A 21,652-nucleotide genomic window follows, 5' to 3' on the forward strand; every position below is an offset into this window, starting at 1 on the left:
TGTTTCTTGATATTATAATTTATGCAATTAATGTTATCAAATAACTATCTTCTTGCAAAAAGAGTAGAAATCAAAAATAATTTATTTTTTTACTAAATAGTATTTAACCATCTAACAATAACATTAGAAATCAAAAATAATTTATATTTAAAATAATCGAGAATATTAACAATTTAATTTTTTTCCAAAGACTGATTTTCATGCTATATTTTACTTTACTATAACAAACATTCCATTTATAATGTGGCATAATTATAATATGAAGCAACAAGTCCTCATTTTGCTCATATTAAGAATGGAGCTATTCATACGATTCTACTCAACCACAAATTTGTTCATATACTCACTCATTTACAAACAAATTAAAACAAAGTGTAATATCAATGGTAACTACTTTCAAGCTCATCCAAACAAAATTCACAAACAAAAAAAAATTGTAGAACATGTGATTTAACTTAAACAAACTGAAATTGGTGCTGATACTGAACTAGAATTTAGAAAAATACACACACAAAAAATAATTATTATGGATAGATGTGAGTCGAGTAGCGTTGGTTCGTCGTGTGAAGAAGGCAATTACAATAGCTCAGATGAAGCGTTCAAACCTGTTCCTTTTGTTCGCATCCTTTGGATTGATAATTCTGGCATTCATAGATGTCGTGTAAGTGATTTTCAGATATTATAGTTACGTGATTTAATGGGGCGTGTTAATTAATAATGACTAAATGCACATGTCATATTGATCTGATGTAAACATCGGGTAGGACTACAAGAGAGAAAATGATATTTCAGAATTCTCCGGTTAATTATGGTTTAAATAGTCTATATATACACATCCTATGTAAGAGATCGAAGAGAGGATCATTGGACCTAGTTCTCGTGGTCAGAGGCAAGACTAAAGAAAGTCTAATATCTTTGTTTGTTTCGTGGTATGGACCCACACAAAGGTTCTGTTGCTGTGACACCTACCCAATTAAATAAAAGTATAATCTTGAGTTCTCAGGATTGGTTGGTGATGGGCTATTTGGTCTTATGAAAATTCTTACCTCATAAACTTACTTTTGATTCGTATTAGAGTCAGACTCATCCTAATTCATGATCTATTTGATGTTGAGTCTACATCTTCTATTGTCCACGTTTCATTTGTCCAATCCTAGACGTGCAGGGGTACGTGTTGAGTTCCCAACTCACGATGTGATGGATTATTTGTTCATCTTGGGCAATTCTCATCTCATGCGCGAGTTGAGTTAGGTCCAAATGCTGATTGAATATTATTCACTTATGTGAATCTATTACAGGTTATTCCAAGAGAACGTCTCAGCTTCGTGAAGAAACATGGTTTAGGATTAAGTCCTGCATGTCTTGCTGCACTCAGTTCAGTATCTAATTGCCCCGCAGAGGGTTCTAATCTCGGATTTACAGGCATGATCAGAATTATTCCTGATTTATCAACCAGATGCAAAATCCCCTGGTACTAATTTATGTTTTGATTCTGGTTTATGTAAGTACATTAGGTTGTTTTTATCGATTTCATTGATAGAAATAACACAAAAATGTCCTGTATTCTAAGGAGCAGAAGTCGATAGATCCTGTTCCAAATGATAGGCTAGAGTGTATATATATTTTATGTGGTTACCAGAAACGTAGAGGTAGGCCGAAGAATAATTGGAGAGAAGTAATTAAACAGGACATGACACGTCTACAACTTACTGAGGACATGATCCTATATAGGAAGATATAGAGGACGAGATAAGGGTAAAAAGTTAGTAGATAGTCGAGCTTTCTCTAAATTTACTTATCAGTGTTGTTATTATTACTCTTCTTCATTGATTTCGACACAACTATGTTGATTTGTAATCGTGTTTGACGTGGATATGTATCTTTTGATTCAGGGAAAAACAACAGGAAATGACATTAGCAGACATGTGTATTGAACCAGATAAACCATGGGAATATTGTCCAAGAGAAGTATTTCGAAGAGTCACTAAAATTTTAAAAGATGAATTCGACTTGGTATGTCTAGCTAGCTAGTATATTTCGTTGCAACAGTCGAAAAGTCTTATTGATCTGATACATATGTGCATGTTTCAGGTTGTGAATGTAGGGTTTGAAATCGAATTTTACCTATTGAAGAGTGTAATAAAGTATGTTACTCAATTTCATGTTCATTTTTCTCATCTTTTAAACTGTTAACACTAAATTTGTATGAATGAAATTACATAAAGGAATGGCAAAGAAGAATGGTTACCAATCGACAAGACCTCGTACTGTTCTACATCTGGATTTGATGTTTCTTCATCGATCTTAGAAGATATCGTTATTTATCTTCAAACTATGAATATTACAGTCGAACAGGTAAGTTTCCTTTTAAGACAGAAAATTAACTCACAAAGTTCCAGTCCAGTATAAATAGTTCCTCTTTTTGTATCTTTCAATTATGCAGGTACACGCGGAAACTGGAAAAGGTCAGTTTGAAGTTGTACTGGGATACGCGGAGGCTAGTACAGCTATTGCTAGCTTAATTTATGCGCGTGAAGTCATCAAATCAGTTGCTAGACAACACGGGCAGATGGCAACTTTTGTTCCAAAGTAGGTAGAAGATTTACCCTCTTTAACACTTTTAGTTGCATTTCCCCTTTTTTGAATTCAAATTCTATAGTACTAATGATTAAAAATAGGACGCGTTTTACACCAGCAGATCACTTAAAAGATAACTGTTAAAATATTGTTCCTGATGCACAATTGAGAACAATGGATTCAAATAATCCTCGAGGAGGTAGAGAGATTGTTTCTGATACTGATGTCCTTAAAAGTATGTGACGTTCTTGGCCTATTTTAGGTATGCAGAGGATGAAGATGGCTCGGGATCACATGTCCATATCAGTTTGTCGAGGAATGGAGAAAACGTTTTTATGGCGTCTGGTGATTCAAAATATGGAATGTCAAAGATCGGAGAATCGTTCATGGCTGGAGTGTTAAATCATCTTCCAGCCATATTAGCATTTACTGCAACACATCCTCTTAGGTAAGTCATTTTTGATACTGTCATTTCTATCTGGTGTCAAATGTAGTTGATTCGATTGTAAATATTGTTAACATGTACAATATTTTCAGCTCGAATACTCGGTTATGGATTCAAATTTAACAATCAATTAGATTCTGTTAGTGAAAAAACTTACAAGATAATAAAATTGCAAGATTACAACTGAAAATAAAATGAAGAAAGTAATCTCTTCAGGCTGAGGCGCGGATATCTCGCTCTCTTTAAGGAGATTCAAGCCCACTGCAGCAAATGTTTTCACCGGTCCAGCAGTAGTCCTCTTTGACTTGTCCCCTCCAGGATACAACAGCCTTCACAAAGTATAACTCAACAACTCTGGACAAGAGTTGAGTCCAAAGCTCCACAAAAAAGAACACCTCCCTTCAACTAATAAGAACTCTCTTTTAGACTAACTCTTTCACTCTTTGTTTTCTCTTATGAATTGTGTGTCTCTAAAACCAAATGAAGACTACCACTATTTATACTACAAGAAGTCTTCCTAGCAATGAATAGGAAGATAATGGAGGTAGTAAATAGTGAAGATAATGGCCTTAGGAGTTTCATAGGTTACAATGGGAGTTACATAGGTTACATAAGTTACAATGGGAGTTACATAGGTTATATAGGTTACAATGGGAGTTACATAGGTTACATAGGTTACAATGAGTAATGGAGGAATTAAGAATGAAATACATTGATGGATAACCAATGCTAATGGATGATGTAGAAGTCATCCATTCCAATCTTATAACTCCAAAATAAAGCAATTTAATATGTTAAATATTAATATTAAAATGTTAATAACCTAACAGATTCTCTAACGATGTACTACGTGTAGTTATGAGCATTTGGTACCTAAGACGCGAAATGCAGCTTATCTCTGTTGGGGTAAAGAAAATACAGAGGCACCCTTGAGAACTGCTAGCCCTCCTGGAATTGCTGATGATTTCGTAAATCATTTTGAAATTAAAGCGTTTGATGCTTGTACAAATCCATACATTGGTCTTGCTTCGATAATTATTTCTGGAGTCGATGGATTGAGGAAAGATCTAAGCCTTCCAAAACCAGTAGGTAAGTTCATCCAGGTACTTTACTCGTTCTGTTTCAATTTGTTTGTCTGATTTTGACTTGATTCGGAGTTTAAGAAAGTAAAGTAAACTTTTGAACCTTATCTTCTTAAACTAAAGGTATCAATGTAACTACAATGTCCTTTAAAGAGTTGACAAATTAGGAAAGAATCATTCTTTTTGCAAAACAGACTAAAAAGGAAAAAACGACAAACAAGTTGAAACAGAGGGGAGTTAAGCTGTTGAGTATTTGAAAGTAATTCAATTGACGAGTTGTACAATTCCTTCACTATTATTTGATATTCAAAGGATGTTTTCTCGTGAAACAGAAGGGGATTCAGATGTATCGGGAGAGAATCTTCGAAGTGTACCAGATTCTATTTCTGAATCTTTAATTGCTTTAGAAGAAGATACATTGTTTTCAGAAGTGATGAGTGAAAACCTTTTGACAGTCATAAAAGCGATTCGAAAGGTATGTTTAACTTACATACACCGTCAAAATAAAATATTTTTATTTCAATATCACTTTAGAGTTAATTGTCTATGGTGAGTACCAAGTACAAAAGAGTCTCTGTGAAAACAGTCTGTTACAGAAATGCAGGGTAAGGCTGTATATGACACACTCTTTAGGTCTAGTTCTTTACCGAACCCCCTTGCATAGCTAGCAGGAACTTAGTGCACCGCGATGTACTTTCCTAAGGATGATTTTTTTGTTGTTGCAGATGGAGGTGAAGAACTATTGTGAGCCTGAGAGGGACTACAATTTTTATGACCAGAACATCTATAAGGATCCACTCAAGGACATTATTTTTAAATTTTAGGTTAAATCGTATGTACTCGAATTTAAAATTTATAGTTAGTGAGTTCAGAAAAAACGAAGCTAATATAAAGAGTCTCTTTTTTGTGTATTGCTTCGTCATATGACATGTTAGTAATTTTAGAAGACAAAAAAAGAACAGTAACAAGTAATTGAGTTAAATGCTTATTATCTTACTTTTTTAAGTTTCATTTTTAGTATAAAAAAATAAATACATTATATTTGTTCATTTTAGAAAATCAAATGAGTTCTATCATTTTTCCTATACTATCCTTATTATAAAATAATTATATGAAATAATAACAGTTAAATTTAGGATTCAAAGTATTATTTATAAAGTTAATTTAATAATATATATCTCTTATAAGCATTTTTAAAGGGTATGGTAAATCAGTAAAGGTTAAATAATATGAGACGAAGGAGTAGATAATTAAGAAAGAACTCATTAATATATATATTTTTCATATATCCTTATTTTAATGTGAAAAGGGATTAATATAGCGCAAGCAACCTCAGTAATAAATTGAGATAAAAAAATAATTAGAGAACAGTTAATCCAAAATACTTGTTATTTAGATAATCAAGAAAGAATTAAAATACTTTTTACATTTAACCTTACTAGCTTACTCTAATAAATATATATAGAGATACTAATTTAGTGAAAATAATAATTTTCAACTGCTATTATTTGATTATTAATTATTTTTTAAATAATGTATAAAATTCAGATATGACAAATAAAATGAATCGAAAAGGAAGTAAGAGTAACTCAATAGCCGGCAAAAATTAGTGAAAATGATTGGATGAAAAGAAGTGCAAAAGTAGCTGTAGCTTTGGAGGCTAAATGCATTTTTTTCAATTTTACTGTAATTATGAGGGCAATTTTCTTAGGAGTAATAATTATGTCACTAATCACAATATTTATCAGCCAACACATCATAATTATATATCCTGGTACTTATATATATGTAGTCTAATCATAATTAATTTTGTTGATTTTGTGAGGTATAAAGGAGGTCAACCAATTGAAAAATCAAATAAGCATCTAAAACTTTGAAAAATTATTTAAAATGAAAATAGTATTATTTATTTTATTTGATTGGTAAATTATTTATTTGTTAATTAATCTTAGATCTGCAACTGTTGAATACAGTGAAAATATATTAATTATATTATTAGACATATGCATGTTTTTATAAAGAAGAAAAAAAATGTCTTTTTTACACAAATTTTGTACATTTTCACCAAGTAAAATGAACCTTAAAACTCTGATATGTAATTATCTCTTGTAACACTTTTTTCCTTAATTATCTCCATATATATTGCTGGTTGTTGTTGTGGTGTTAAAATCAGTCCATAAAATTGTTAACTCGTTTAACTAGTTATGTTTGAACTGGTTAATTATCTACTTATTTTATTAAATGAGCTTATTTTAACATGATAAGTTCAGTTCATTTCGAATCTGAATTAATATGTGATTTATATTGATTTATGAGAAATTTTATGGAATCTTTTTTTTAAGGACATTTTCTTATTTGATATGATTTTGTAGTCATAATAATGTAAGGGGAAATTTTTTATTAGATACTCAAACAAATTATAAGAACTAGATATAGGTAGGGTTTTGCCTCGTTATCATTACAACTCAATCCGATTTAGTCCCAATAACATTTAACCAGATCAATAGCTAGTTCATTTATTATTAACTTATTCCGATTTAACATTTTCAAATTTAGCTCAGCTCACTCATTTGACATTCCTAAGCCCTAGCTATTGTTATCATTCAGTGTTTCATCGTTCGTTCTGAAATTTTGATTAATTTTTATTTGCGCAATGAAAGATTAATTAAAAGAAAAATGCTTCTTTTACTAGTAATTTTTTAATTATCTTTATAACTCGACTTCAAAAATTTTAATGAGGATGAAAAGTTATAGCTATCGTCTCACAACTCTTAGTGACAGTTATTTTTTTTTTATGGGGTTCTATTCGAATTCAGTATTTATATTAGAGCTTCAATTAAATTTGAATCACACACTATAAAATTTATTCTGAGTGTCACGCTCCTAATATAATTTGTTCATATCCAATACTCAGACTCGAGACCTCTGATCAAGAATGAACAGACGACGATTATTTCTTTAGCTATCTATAAGTTTCTAATATTGTTGGAGTCTTTTCCATTTACCCTTTGTGGGGACAGTTGTTTTATTAGTGGTAAATCTTGTTTTCATAATTGTGGATGAACAATAGATCCATTTACATATAACACCCATTTTAATTAGAGACAGTCAATGAAGGTGATTATTATACTTATTGTGGAGCTTAATACTCTTGCTTAATCTCTAATTATCACATACCTTGACTGCCTTTAATATTAATTAATTTTTAATATATCCCTCTTCCTTTTTACTACTACTATAATGCACCTTGTTGGGAATTTACACTACACTAATTAAATTAAAATAATATAACTTCCTGTATTACTAGTATTCTTCTTATCAACTCATATATATGTTCTCTTTTAACTTGTATATTTTAGTCCTTTCCATTTTGAGGAGTTAAAATTTTTATGGTAAATTAACAACTCTACTATTGAGTTAACAATATACTTTGGTCATAATTATAATTTTTACCAAAAAAGGCATTATCATAAACTTTAATGGGCCATAATAATTTTTTTTTAACAAAAAAAGGTAAAACAATGCCTGGCCTTAGGAGTTTTTTTTTTCATCTAACTAAATTCAGATTCGCATCGAAAAGTCTCATATGGAATAAAATGTTTTTTAATAAAGGCGAGTCCATATCCAAAGAGGCTTGAACCCGAAACCTATTGGTTAAGGATGAAGGAATACTCCACCACAACCTTTGTTGGTCTCCCTAGGAGTTATTATATACTAGTAATTTGTAATATTGAAGCAATGATTTAAGGATTAGGTATCATTGGGTATTACTAGGGGTGTCAAATGGGGGATTTGGGTTGAAATGAAAAAATTACAATGGATTGAATAGAAATTAGGTTGGGTCTTGACCCGCCCAAGTTTTCTTCGGGTTCAAATAGGCTAAGAAACGAGTTGGGTCTTGACCTGCTCAGTTTGACCGGATTAATCTCAATAATTTAACATATTGATATTTGACTTTTATAATCACAATTCAAATTTCCACTCAAGATTTTTTTTAGATAAATCCTAAAAGATGTTAAATAGATAATAATTCATACCTTCAATATCGAAAAATATCTTAATAAAAAGTTTTAAAACAGGTTGAGATTGGAGATTGAATTGAGCTCAATTGAGAATTCTCTTAAATTGGTTGAGATTAAATCTAATTCAAATTATCTTGAACTTAACCCTTAAAATTCTGAGCGGGTTATCTATGCTTAGATTCATTTTTGACACCCCTAGGTATTACTGTTGAAATATTTTAAGTACACTATTGAAATAATTTGGGTACTACTATTAAAACAACTAGTAAAAGTGTGTTTGTTGTACGAGGTAGATTGTTTTCAATAGATCTTCGTCACAAAAAAATAGTTTAAACTGTTTGATCCTTAAAAAAAAATGTCACGTGGATTAATTAATTTATCCACGTCAGCAATAAAAGGCGCACACACCCAGGTGGGAAACAACATAATTTTGTACTGTAAAGTTTACCCTATTTGACACAGTAAAAATAATTGGACACGTCAAATGCCAATCTCATATATTTTTCAAATTATTCAGTAATTTAGTTAACGATGTTAATACATATTTTTGCCAATATTGGGTTCTTAATATATAATTGATATAATTCTATAATTAATATAATTATACAGATCTCAGCGTAACAATATCAAAGTGTACATCTTTAAGAAAAATTGTCATTTATCAAGATTTTTGTATGATAGTTGGTTAAATAATAACAAACAATTAATGACTCATGAATTAAAGACCAACTATGGATATTAACTTAACATTAAATATATCAATATTTTTGTACCTATGAAAATAAAGACCATAAATTTCACTAGAACATGTAAAAGCAAGGAACTAAATTACCATAAGGCAAAGAATTAGCTTAGATAATTATGAAATATGATTGCAAAAGATTAATATTTACCGTATTCTTTATATGCATGATGAGTCAACAAAGAGTAAGGCAACAATTTCGATTTTATATATCTTCATATTCAGTTATCTAATAATGCATCGATTACATAATAATGTGTCATAATGAATTTAAGTTTCTTTTTTAAGTTGATCAGTACAAATTCAATACTTAAAAGATTATTTTGACCCTAACATATTTTAAGGGAAAAATTACTTAAATACAGATCTTATTTTAATTCTTATCCCCCTCTCGGATACATCTCTCCCCTTTCTAATAGATCCTTCACTCATGTATTTAGATGTCTGCTCATGTATTTGGTAGTCTAGTAATGTATTCGGATGTCCTATCCCCTCTCTAATACATCCCTATCCCCCTCTCGAATACATCTCTTCCCTCTCTAATACATCCCTATCCCCCTCTCGAATACATCTCTTCCCTCTCTAATACATCCTTCACCTATGTATTTAGATGTCTGCTCATGTGTCCGGAAGTCCAGTGATATATCCGGATGTCCTATATGTCCCCTCTCTAATACATTCCTCGCCTCTCTAATACATCCCTTAACTATGTATCCGGAAGTCCAGTGATGTATTCGAATGTCCTATCTCCTCTCTAATACATCTCACCTCTCTAATACATCCCTTACCTATGTATACGTATGTCTGCTAATGTATTCGAAAGTCCAATAATATATCCGAAATCTATAAATTTTAAGAATGTATTGTAATTTTTTTTAAAAATAATAACAATGTAACTAGCTCTTAACTAAATGAAATTCATAAAATTTCCTTTTTTAAATTTGTTGAAAACAGATACAAGTATATATGGTCCTCACAACGCATAACGTACGGGAGTTGAACTCTATTAATAAAATTTGTTTCTTTTTTATTCAGTATCTACGTAGGAACCCAACTAATTCAGATTCTCATTTGGTCAAACCCCACTTAGAAAAAGTATTCCCATCAAGAATTTTATATCCAAAGCTCAAATCCAAAGATGTAAAACCTCTCATTAAAAAAATAATATTTGTTGCATCATATCATTTGACGGTATAAACATAACTTGTTATATTCAACCAACTTCCTGGAATGTTAAAAGGCATCTTTCAACTCTTTTGTAGCTCATGTTGTATTAGGTCAAGTGAAGCCCTATATCACTTCTTCTCGAATACAACACCTTTTAGAATATTCTCAGAGTATAATTAAATAAAGAGATAATGCACAAATATTCCTTAATTTATGTTCGAACTTCAGAGACACATTTATATTATACTAAGGTCTTATTATTCCTTGAACTTATTTTATTAATAATTTTTTACCCCTTTTCGGCGTACGTGGCACTATCTTGTAGGCCCAACAATGGTTAACTTTTTTTTAAAGCTTGTGGTGGCGCGTAGGTCGAAAAGGGATAGAAAATTACTTATAAAATAAGTTCAGGAAGGTAATAGGACCTTAGTATAGCATAAATGTATCTATAAAATTTTAGACATAGGTTAAGAGGGTACTCGTGCATTTTTCCTTAAATAAATAATAAAGGATAATATATAGTGGAATAGATAAGATGGTTGGTTTGACAAATCACTTCTTAGGTCAACGTTCTAATGATTCTAATTGACTAAAATTTTTCCAAATTTTATCATATCTTGATCTACCTAACATCAAGAATCTTTGCTTTGCTGCTAATTAATTCTTTTGATTTGATACCTTATTAGTTCATATATCAAACCATTTTTAAAAAGAAAAAAATATATATCATGTATTATAGCTTTCAATAAGACTTTAATAACCGTCTTCTATTTTAAAGCGTTTTTAGTAATAATAAATTTAAACTTTACAGTAACTTATGAAATCAAAATACGACTATATACACTTTCTTGAAAACTGTTTATTTTCTGTGTTTCAATTCATATATCAATTTGACTGAACATAAAATTTCTTTTTTGAAACTCATGATATAAAAAAACAAACCATAAACAATATATGGCTATAACTCAACATTTTATCAAGGATAAGGTAAGAAGTTTATAGATATTATTTCTCAATAAAGAAATGTAACATTCTTTTTTAGACAGACTGAAAACAAAAATACGCGCATATATATATATATATAACAAGTGTGACAAAGCTTAAATTACAACAGTAAAAACCCATTATTTACTAACAGAAACTAGAATTCAAGAACATGCAAAACACAAATCCATCCCCATATCCTTTCATCTGCAGTAGCCTTCCAAGCTAATGTTAATATTTAGTCACTAATTTCCATCTTATTTTATTTTACTCATTATAGTCCGGCACACATAACATCCCATCCCCGTATTAAAAGGATCCAGGAAAGGGCTGAACTCCAAGGAACGTAATGTAGACAGCCTAACATGATGCAAGTATTAGTGTAATATTATTTTTTTTAATAATCTCGAAACCTGTGACCTATAGGTCAGAATAACGAGAGTAGGATAGACATATATTAGTATATATATTAATTGAAAAAACTTGAAAGTAAGATTTTATTTAGGTTTATTTGTTGTAGGATGAAACTATGGATAATTCCATAGATTTTGATCAGCACCACCAATATAATCATCATCTGGAGGAAGGTGGTTGAGACGTGGTGGACTAAGTAGCATCCCTTCAGCCATATTCATAATAACATTTGGCATATCAAATATCAAATCTTCATCCATAAAATTATACTCATTATTATTAGGTATCAAATAATTACTCTCCACCTCTCTCGAAACCGTTCTACTATTACTATTACTATTACTATTGTTACTCCGCCCTCCTATTAACGCGTCCCCGGCTGCTCCAATTGCTGCGGCCGCACAGGCCGCAGCAGTCTGGATATCCCGGGGCGAGTTGGTAGCGGGGACAGGTAAAGAGGGGGCGGAGTTTGGAAAATTCAGCTCGGCATCCCGACCCTTAAGTGCAAGTGCTGCCACGTCATAAGCGACGGCAGCCATTTCCGGGGTCGGGAATGTACCGAGCCAAATCCGGTTAGGGGAACGCGGCTCCCGAATTTCTGACACCCATTTTCCGCTACTTTTCCTTCTTCTTATCCCTTTGTATACCGGATGCCTTCCTGATTCTGATCCTGATCCTGATCCAGACATGTCAGAATTATAATATATTGTATGAATGAATAATTATAATATTTCGAAATGAGTGTACGATTCGATTGGATTAGGGAAGCCATTTATGGAAGAGGAAGAATAAGGCCTTGAGCAGCCAAAATTAATGAAATTGGATAGAAGTGGTAACCAGTTGGGAATGAACTGCTAAGAAATTTTTTGGGTGAAAGCCAGAAATATTTTGCTGGATAGATAAAATGGGTTGAAAGGAAATATAAAAACCGCGCATATATAGAAAGTGTTAATTAGAATAGTGAAATATTTACAAGATTTTAGATGTAACAGTAATTTTTTTTTAATTTTTTTTTTTATATAGTGCAAAGGTGGAAGAATGTGATAGAATATAATGTGAGACGTTGATACGACGTTACGTTGGCAATATGATGTTAGAATCATTGCATTCATGTATTCAAATTAGGTGTCTTACTTGATTATTTTACAAGTGTTTGCACATATTCTTTATTTGTTACTACTCCATCTATTCGGTACGACAGATAATGAATAATAATTTTAGAATATAAATCTCTAAACTTGTTGGGTTTTTCCCCTTAAATACCTCAAGTATGCTATTTTCCTATTGAGTCATTAAATCACCCATAATTTGTTCCTTTTAAACGCTGTTGGCTGATGTAGAACCATATTTTTGAGGGATATTGATAGAGGATGTATATGTTGTTCCAGAACTCATTAGTCCAATTGATAGTGAAACTGTTCGAGAATAATTGTATTTTACTTCAAGTCAGTTGAACTAATTAGAAAACAAATGAGACTGACACACTATTTGTCTTCATTCCTTTAATCAAAATCATTACAATACGAACACTATTAAAGACATTTACAATAGAAAAGTCGATAAAAATCAGCCAACAGTTTTAAAAGGAACAAATTATGGATGGTTCAATGATTCAATAGGAAAATGACGTAGTTAAGATATATGAAAGGAAAAACCCAACAAATTTAAGAATTTGTTTATGAGTTCCGCCTTTTTTTTAACTACTTTGAGATTATAAGTTAACTTTTACTCGTATAGCTAGTCTTATATTGGGACATTTTAATTTATGAGAACTTTATCTGTCTCATTTTTCATATTAAATGACCCTTAAAGTGTTTCCTTAGTCTTTTTCTTATGTTTTTAAAAAATGAAAAATCAAATCTTACTCCCTTCATACTAAAAAGATTTGTCTTAAATAGTTAATATTTGGAAGATAAAGGATATTTTTTTCTTTGATCATATAATTTTTTGAATGTATTTTCATTAATTATTATACCTATCATATTCTTTTATGTGGAATTTCAAATATTTAAATTTTAATTCAAATAAAATTAGAACTCAATGACCAAATCCATACCAAACATATATTAGTTTGAAATCATATCAAGACTATCTTTTGGGTTCTAGAGTCAAGAGAGTACTTTTTTTTTATTAGTAAGTACTTGTAACTATTTAATTTCACCGACTTATTGTAAAGTTGATATATTTGAGATCATATGATTTAAAAGACCTCATCTTCTGTATATAACAATACATCTCGTTCAACACTATGTACAAAGTTTTAAAAGTCTCTTTTATTTTTGTGAAGAAAGCAAAACCTAAGCTTAACTTAATCAGTATTTGCTTTCACAATTCAAACTTGTAACATATAGGTCACTGAGATAACTTTACTAATACTTCAAGATATTATTCAAAGAAGGAAAACTCTATTTTAAAATATAAGTAAATTGACAAACAAAGTCCACTTCTTAAAAAAAATGTATAAACAAAAAACACATAAATATTTTAAGACGAACAAACTATTAAAAGAAATAGTTAAACATATTTTGTTGAAATACGAGTTTTGACAATTAATCAGCATTTTAGGGTGTGGACTAGTATTCATAAATTTGATTGACCACTTCTATAATCAAATTGCAATAGAGAGAATACACTCAATGATTTTTTCCGTATATTCTAACTTTACTATACATACACACAACTTAATTCGAATACCACAATTATAAAATATAAAACAAAAATGGAAGGGCAAATCCCTCATGAATAAGAGTAGTTAATTATAAAATTGTTTTTGGTACTTTTAGATGTAATGATGTAATTAAGAATGAACTGTTTACTCCAATAGTAAAACTACTAAAAATATCCTTTGGAGTAATATTTTATATTATCAAGGATCTTTGTAAAGTCTACAGCTGGAACTATCAATAATGTCATTTTCAAATTTTCACCAGTAAGTTATCTTTACCAATTCCACTATTAATTTATATTTTTATTAACATATAATATAACTCTTATATCAAAATAATGTAAATAATAATATAACTCTTTCTTCAAAATTAGCTCATTTATATCCTTCATATTATGTTCTCCCAACTTTTAACAAATTTCATCTCATTTAAGTAGTCATCATAGTTATAATTTTAGCTAATTACCACTTGCGATTAACATTTAATGATAATAACATAGGCTGAAATTTCGAGTTTGTATAGTTCTAAATTTGCAAAAATATAATTTGTACAATTTCTGTATAATTTAATTTTGTATAATATAATTTGTATAATTGTTTAAAGTTCAGATATTAATATAAATTTGTCATTTCGAATTTATACAAAAATAACTCAATTATACAAACATACCCATGAATTACACAAAAATACGCTAATTATACAAACTTGCAAATTATACAAATTCTTGAATTATACGAACAAGGCCGCTTAAACTATAGATACAACTTGTAAAATATGCAAACTATAACTATGAAACATGATTAAATTTATTATAATGACTATTTATGAAAATTCCCACATCTCTCAATACGTTAAATTTATCTAAATTATATAAAAAAAAATTATTCCTTACAAAAAAAAAATTTTCCTTATATACAACTAATATAAAAAAAAAGTAAATAAAAAATCCACTTATTCATAAAACTTCCTTCCTCTGTAACATACGCCAACAAAAAAAAAAGTAAGAAAAAGTATAATAAGATTCATAAAGGGGCTTGATTAAATGAAAGAAATAAATAAAAAATCATAGTACTAAAAAATAAATTTTAGAAATTTTAATTCATAAGTAAGAGATAGGAGGGTTGAATTTTGAATGCCGTGTAAAATAAATATATAATTTCAGCGCGTTGCCGCCTGCCGTCTGCGGCGTTTCCCGGTTAGTTGCAATGTAAAACTTCACATCAATTGAAATTACGCTTTTCGTTTTAATTTATTTAGCCTATTTGATTTAGCAGGGACGTAGATAGGAGGGGTTTTAAAGTTCACGTGAATTCAGACTCTTTTTTCGAAATTAGGGGTGTACACTATTTAGATTAAATTAAAAAATCAAATTAAATTAAACGGAATTTTTACTTGAATTTGAGTTTTTGGCTTCTTGATTTGGTTTTGGATTTATAATATACTTTGTTTGATTTTGGATTTAGAAAAATGAAAATAAAAAAAAAAAACTAACTATATATTATGTTTGGACATCTATAATTGATATACTTTTAAGTATTGTATTTTACAGTTTAATTGTGATTTTATATTTAAAAGTATATTTAAGAAATTCAATATATATATATATATATATATATAAATTTTAAATTGCAAATAATTTTGTTATGTTTCTAATTATTGTAATAACCGGTTAACCAAATCGAAAAGTTCCAAATCAAAAAGAGAAAAATCAAACCAAACGAAATATACCTCTTCAAAATCAAAAATCGAAAATCCAAATCGAATAGTATAAAATCGAATGCACAACCCTACTTCAAAACCATGTTGAATAGTATTCTCTTTGTCCACTTTTGAATTAACACACTTATTTAAAAAACAATGACTGACGTTTATAGGTTAAAAAAATTCTTCAAGAACCTAATATTTTCAAGAAGTTCTACCTTTTTCAAATTAATTGATTGCGGATATAATCGGTAAAAAAGTTATTTTTTCTTGATTTGTCAAAATGAACAAGTAATTAGGGACAACTAAAAAAAAATGGACAAATAATTAGGAACAACTAAAAAAAGATAAGTAGACAAATAATTGAAAACAAATGGAGTATTATAATTATTTGAATATAATTGCGTGAATTTAGACTCGAATTATTATATATTGCAACGATGACTGGATCCATTTCTCTAAGTGAGGATGAATATTTAAATCTTATATATATCTTGTCTTAAACATTCTAAAATTGAGTAACACCTTCACGTATATAAGAATTGATGGACCTATAATTTTTTAAATGTTTAACGAATTCATGTGATAAAATCTAAACGTTAAGCCTATCAAATTTATATATGATATTCAATTGTTCGTAATATTATATCCATCCTATGAAAAATTTGGTAGCGAGTTTTAAGAAAAATAAAGAATAATTTTTATCCTTGTGGTTTACATCAAAATATTCTTAGTGATCTTGTTGTGTTAAAAATGTCACGTAATTAATGAGTTGTTCAAAAAATACATTCTTTTTGGATCAAATAAATTAAAACTAAAAAAAATTATGTGGACAGAATGAACAACCAATGAGAGCTTACCGCACTATTTTTCACCAATTTGGTTACTATAATTCACATGACGCTAACATCTTAATCTTACTTTACACCATTACTTCAACTACTAAAATATATGTTAGTGGTATATATTTTATATATATACCTAATATTATTATCCTTTTTTTTTATATATATATTTCATATTTGCTAGATATGTGTAGAGAAGTTGAAAAATTAATTAGGTTTGTTTTATCTATAATTTCATAAATAAAGACCGAAGAAACTGATTTGTATGCATCTTTATTTCCAGTAATTTTCATTTTTAAGAAAACATGTGGTTTACAAACCAATTAGAGTACGTAGTAGCTTTTGAATCAAACATGTTTTTTTTTCGGAACTAATTTGATTTGACTTATAAATCAAACTTTTTTTTTCAAAGTTAATTTAATTTGATTTATAAATTAAACATTTTACTAATAGATAACGTATTTACGAAGACAGGTCGAATTGGGTAAATTTTATGAGTAGTCATTTTCAGTCTTTGCAATTGAAAAATATTCGATGACAAGAGAAGATATACCCCTCAACTTTGTCATTTGGAGCTGATATACCCCTCGTTATAAAAGTGGCTCATATATGCCCTTACCGTTATACAAACGGCTCACATATACCTCTGCCGTTACAAAATGGCTCACATATACCCTTCATTTAACGGAAGTTAAAAAATTAGTTTTAAATTTATATTTATTACTTCTAATTTTTTTAAAAAAATTATTTAGGGGTATATATGATTCTTCTATCAAAATTCAAGGTATATTTTAATTTTTTTCTTACATAAATTATTTTTTGACTTCTTTTATTATAATTATTTGAGTTTCTTATTCTTATTTTGTTTTTGTCTTTCATTCCTTAGTTTAAAGAAAAAAAAATTAAATTATTTTTTTTGTGTGTATTGTAATTTAATTTCGTATTCGAAGAAAAAATTGGTCATCTACAATAAGTTTTACAAGAATATTAGTGAAACATAAATAAATTTGATTATCAAAATAATAATCATAAATTAGTCATTGAAACAATAAAAAGTCAAAAAAAAATATGTTTGACGAGGATTAAATTTACTCATATGGGATTATATTTTTTTAAAAAAAATAATAAAAATTTAGATTAAAATTATTTTTTTTTTCATTTCCGTTAGAGGAAAAGGGTATATGTGAGCCATTTTTTACAAGTAAGGGTATATATGAGCCACTTTCATTTCCGTTAGAGGAAAAGGGTATATGTGGCCACTTTCATAATATATGAGCTCTAAAATGATAAAGTTGAGGGGTATATCAGACCCTTTTCCTTTTTTAAAATAAGAAACCATTGGGAGCGCAATTTTATCGTCAATTTAGCCCAATTCAAAATGTTGATAGGCCTCAAGTTACAGTGCAATGTTTGTGTCCAATTGTACCGACTATTAAGGCCCACTTAAATGGGCCTGAGAAGAGGCCCATACACCAACTTTAGTTGGGCCAAATATATCAGCCCTTCAAAAGTCTATTTTGCACATTTTTATATAATATGTGTGAATTATGAAAATATTCACCGAACATTTTTCAGTGAAAAATAGTACTCTCTCCCGTCTTATTTTGTGATATCATTTGACTTCATACGATATTTAAGAATAATTTGTGATATGAAACAATTCTTAGATATTTGTGTGACTGAAATCATTTCGTCAAGGATTAAAAAGATTAAAAATAAATCATTTCTAATTACAGTAAAATACTTTTGAGACGATAAACGAGGAATAATCTTGTAATATTAGTTCTTAAGTATCATGATTAAGTATCACTTTTTTTCTCCTCTTTGGGGTGACAATTTATGATTTCCATATCAAATGATAAGACAAATTTTAAAATACAATGAATTATTACACTTCACCAAATTAAAAGGTAGGTACCAACCACTTTTTGTTGCGGCTGCTTTATTTTTGGCCACCAATCAAATCTTCTTTTCCCCATTTTTTTCTTTTAACATTCCAAAATAAAAAAAATATATAGAATTTTAAAAATTCTTATAATTTTAATTTAAGTATCATTATCATCAAAAATAATTTTTAATGATAATAACTTAATTGTGTTAAATATATATATTTTTAGCTGTAATTTATAACCATTATCGGCATTGTCTAACAACAAGTAACTAATATTGATAAAGACTTTAACACTCTTTGTTAGTTAATGTGTACAATTATTACTGTTTAAAGTTATTTTTATCATAGTTGATATGTCACATAACTTTCGAATTACAACTTTGACAAAATTCAACATTTTCAATCCAATATTCAGAAATCACAAATTCAAAATTTCACTTCAGGCTCTAAGTTCACAATATCCTTCGTAGTATCTTGATCATATATAATAAAAAAAAATGTTTTGACTAGAATTTGATCCGAATGTCATTTTACCTATGTTATTTTACCTTTTTGAACATTTTTATCCTTTTAAATAAATATAGAAAAAAGATCAATTTATTTTAATATAAAAATATTATAATTTTTTTAAATTTCTAACTAAATTTTTTGATCATGACTTTTTCCTATCATGTATATAGAATGAAAGTTTATTATTATTATCAATAATAATAATAATAAAAATTTAAGTTTCATGTGACACTCGCATTTCACTAGTAATTAATAGTTGTGAGTTGTGACTCACTCACTTTTAATATTGGTAATTATTCAGCTTCCATTGAAAGAATAATTAGAAAATTAAATTTTATTATGAATTGATAGGGTCTTGATTAAATCATAATCCATCATAGAATTTGTACAAGAGGGTCCTACCAAATATTTCTGGATGAATCTGAATAATCCTATCAATCCATAAGAACTAAGGTTTGTTTATTAGCTTTAAACTTTTTCAATAAACATACTTATTGTTTGATTAATTAGTAGCATCTTTAATTTGGTGGAGTCTTGATTTTGTGGGTCCTCAATATTTAGAAATTCTTAATCTCAATTTAATTTGGACCCACAAAACATGTGTTGATATACACCTGTCAAAGTATTTAGGCCTATATAGCACATTTTGAAATAACTCCTATTTTCTGATATATAATCATATTTTTTTAAGAAGCGTTTTATTTATAGTGTCAAAAAAAAAATAATTTGAATTTATCGAGGATTTAAATGAACATTGGACAGTGAATAAAAAATTAAACAAAATGTTATTTTTTCTTAATATTCATTTTAGTTCAATTTATGTTATATGATTCCGTTGAATTAGTATGGAGCTTTAAAAAATATTAATTTATAAAATTTATGGTTTTAAAGATGTCTCATAGTTATAATTTTATAGTTTTGATCCTGACATGTTATATTTATGGTTATAAAAAGTTCATAAACGAAAAAAAATAATTATTTTTAAATTAAAACATGTTATATATTTTTGTAAATATACTGAAAATAAAAGTATGTCAAATAAATTTAAATGACATATTTAACATAATGTTTGTGTATTTGTTGATAAAAGGTTATATTATGAAGTTGCATATTTTTTTAATTTGTGGTCAATGATCCTTATCAATATTGTCAATTTTTCTTTATATTAAGAACAAGGCTATTGATTAAGCTCTAAATAACAGACAAATTCCTCCAATTTCTTCTAAAAATTATGACCAAACAAACTCCAATGAAATCTTTTTTTTTCTTAAATTTTTTATTCTATCAAATATTATCACATAAATTGAAACGAAAAATACAAAGATAAAGCTAGCTAAGTGAGTAGGGTATACTTTCCTATTATGCAAAAACAAGCACATAGTCCCCTCCCAAAGCTTTCAAAATTCTTACCCTTTTTTGATCTCATGTATATAATAATAATAACATTTTATGTCACATAATATAGTAGGCCCTCAATTATGCAACTTTATTATTATTTTCAATACCACCATCTTTGTACTATATAATATTTTAAATTTCATTTCAAACTTTAACAATTATAACTATGGAGAAAAAGTAATGTGAAATTTAGTTTATTGAGAATAGTCTTACGTATATTATTTTATTTTTTTCATATCTTATTTCCGAAATTTCACAAAATATGTTATTATCGTACTAATAGTAAATATGGACCAGTACTCAATAGTAACTACTGATTACTTGTGCTAGCTAGCTCTGTCTTCTGCAAGTTAAAGCCAAGTACATTGTCCACATGTTTATCACAATGTCAATGCATGGATGTAATACATGTAACAACTTTCTCTTCAACAAGTCATCAGAGATGTGAAGCTTTTCATTCGGAACGGAGTTAGAGTTTTAGTTACAAATTCGATATATTTTGCTTTTTTTATTTTATTTTATATGACATTCTTTCTTTTTTAGTCTGTCTCAAAAAGAATTTTATTTTACTATAATTAAAAATAATTTAATTTGAAAATATCCCTGTTAGTATTACTGAAATGATTTACTATCAAACAAATATTTAAGAATTATTTTAGATCATAAGTTTTAAGAAGTCTTTCTTTTTTTTCCTAAAAAAAAATGGGACCAAGGGGGAAGTAGTTTAGACCAAAATTTTGTATTTGATGTAAACAAACTTATTCAAAATTTGATATTTTAAGAAATAGCTTCGAGCTTAGATGATGTTTGTTTATGTTTTTTATGAATATGAATGAAGATCAGACATAATTGTTTTAGCGAGGATTGAAATTACTATCTATAAAAGATGTTATTTGTCTACTTATAATATTAGTCACATCTATTTTGAAGTTTTATTTAATTCGTTTAATATAAAACATTTCTATATATATATGAAGCATCTCGTCTCGAAATTTATCAAATTTTATAGCTTGAAATAACTTATCCTTTTTCTTTTCCCTATATCAAAACAGCACTAATAAATTAATCTATCGAAGTTCCTATTAACATACATTGTATTTATATTGAGAAATTTAATTTTGTTTTTGTTTTCATTCATGTGTCTGATGAAAGGGAGACAAAGGTAGCTTTGAGTACTAAACTTAAACTTAGGTGGGTGGGTGGGTGGG

The 21,652-nt window shown here is 28.6% G+C and overlaps 2 protein-coding genes across 2 annotated transcripts; one reads left to right on the plus strand and one right to left on the minus strand.

Moving 5' to 3' along the window:
* The first annotated feature begins 401 nt into the window (after positions 1-401).
* LOC107001634 (type-1 glutamine synthetase 1-like) lies at positions 402-5,086 on the plus strand. Its single transcript, XM_015199606.2, has 10 exons — positions 402-661; positions 1,299-1,471; positions 1,893-2,013; positions 2,092-2,144; positions 2,226-2,355; positions 2,444-2,589; positions 2,840-3,025; positions 3,879-4,111; positions 4,437-4,579; positions 4,830-5,086. Exons 1-10 carry the CDS (start codon positions 527-529, stop codon positions 4,926-4,928), a joined length of 1,419 nt encoding a protein of 472 aa, XP_015055092.1. The 5' UTR covers positions 402-526; the 3' UTR covers positions 4,929-5,086.
* Positions 5,087-11,546: 6,460 nt separating this feature from the next.
* Positions 11,547-12,134, minus strand: LOC107001635 (ethylene-responsive transcription factor ERF024; the record flags this gene model as incomplete). Its single annotated transcript, XM_015199607.2, has 1 exon — positions 11,547-12,134. A coding segment is annotated over one exon (588 nt), but the record flags the coding sequence as incomplete, so codon positions are not given.
* Between the last annotated feature and the right edge of the window lie 9,518 nt (positions 12,135-21,652).

Source organism: Solanum pennellii, chromosome 10 (assembly GCF_001406875.1).
Source record: "Solanum pennellii chromosome 10, SPENNV200".
Taxonomy (NCBI): Eukaryota; Viridiplantae; Streptophyta; class Magnoliopsida; order Solanales; family Solanaceae; genus Solanum; species Solanum pennellii.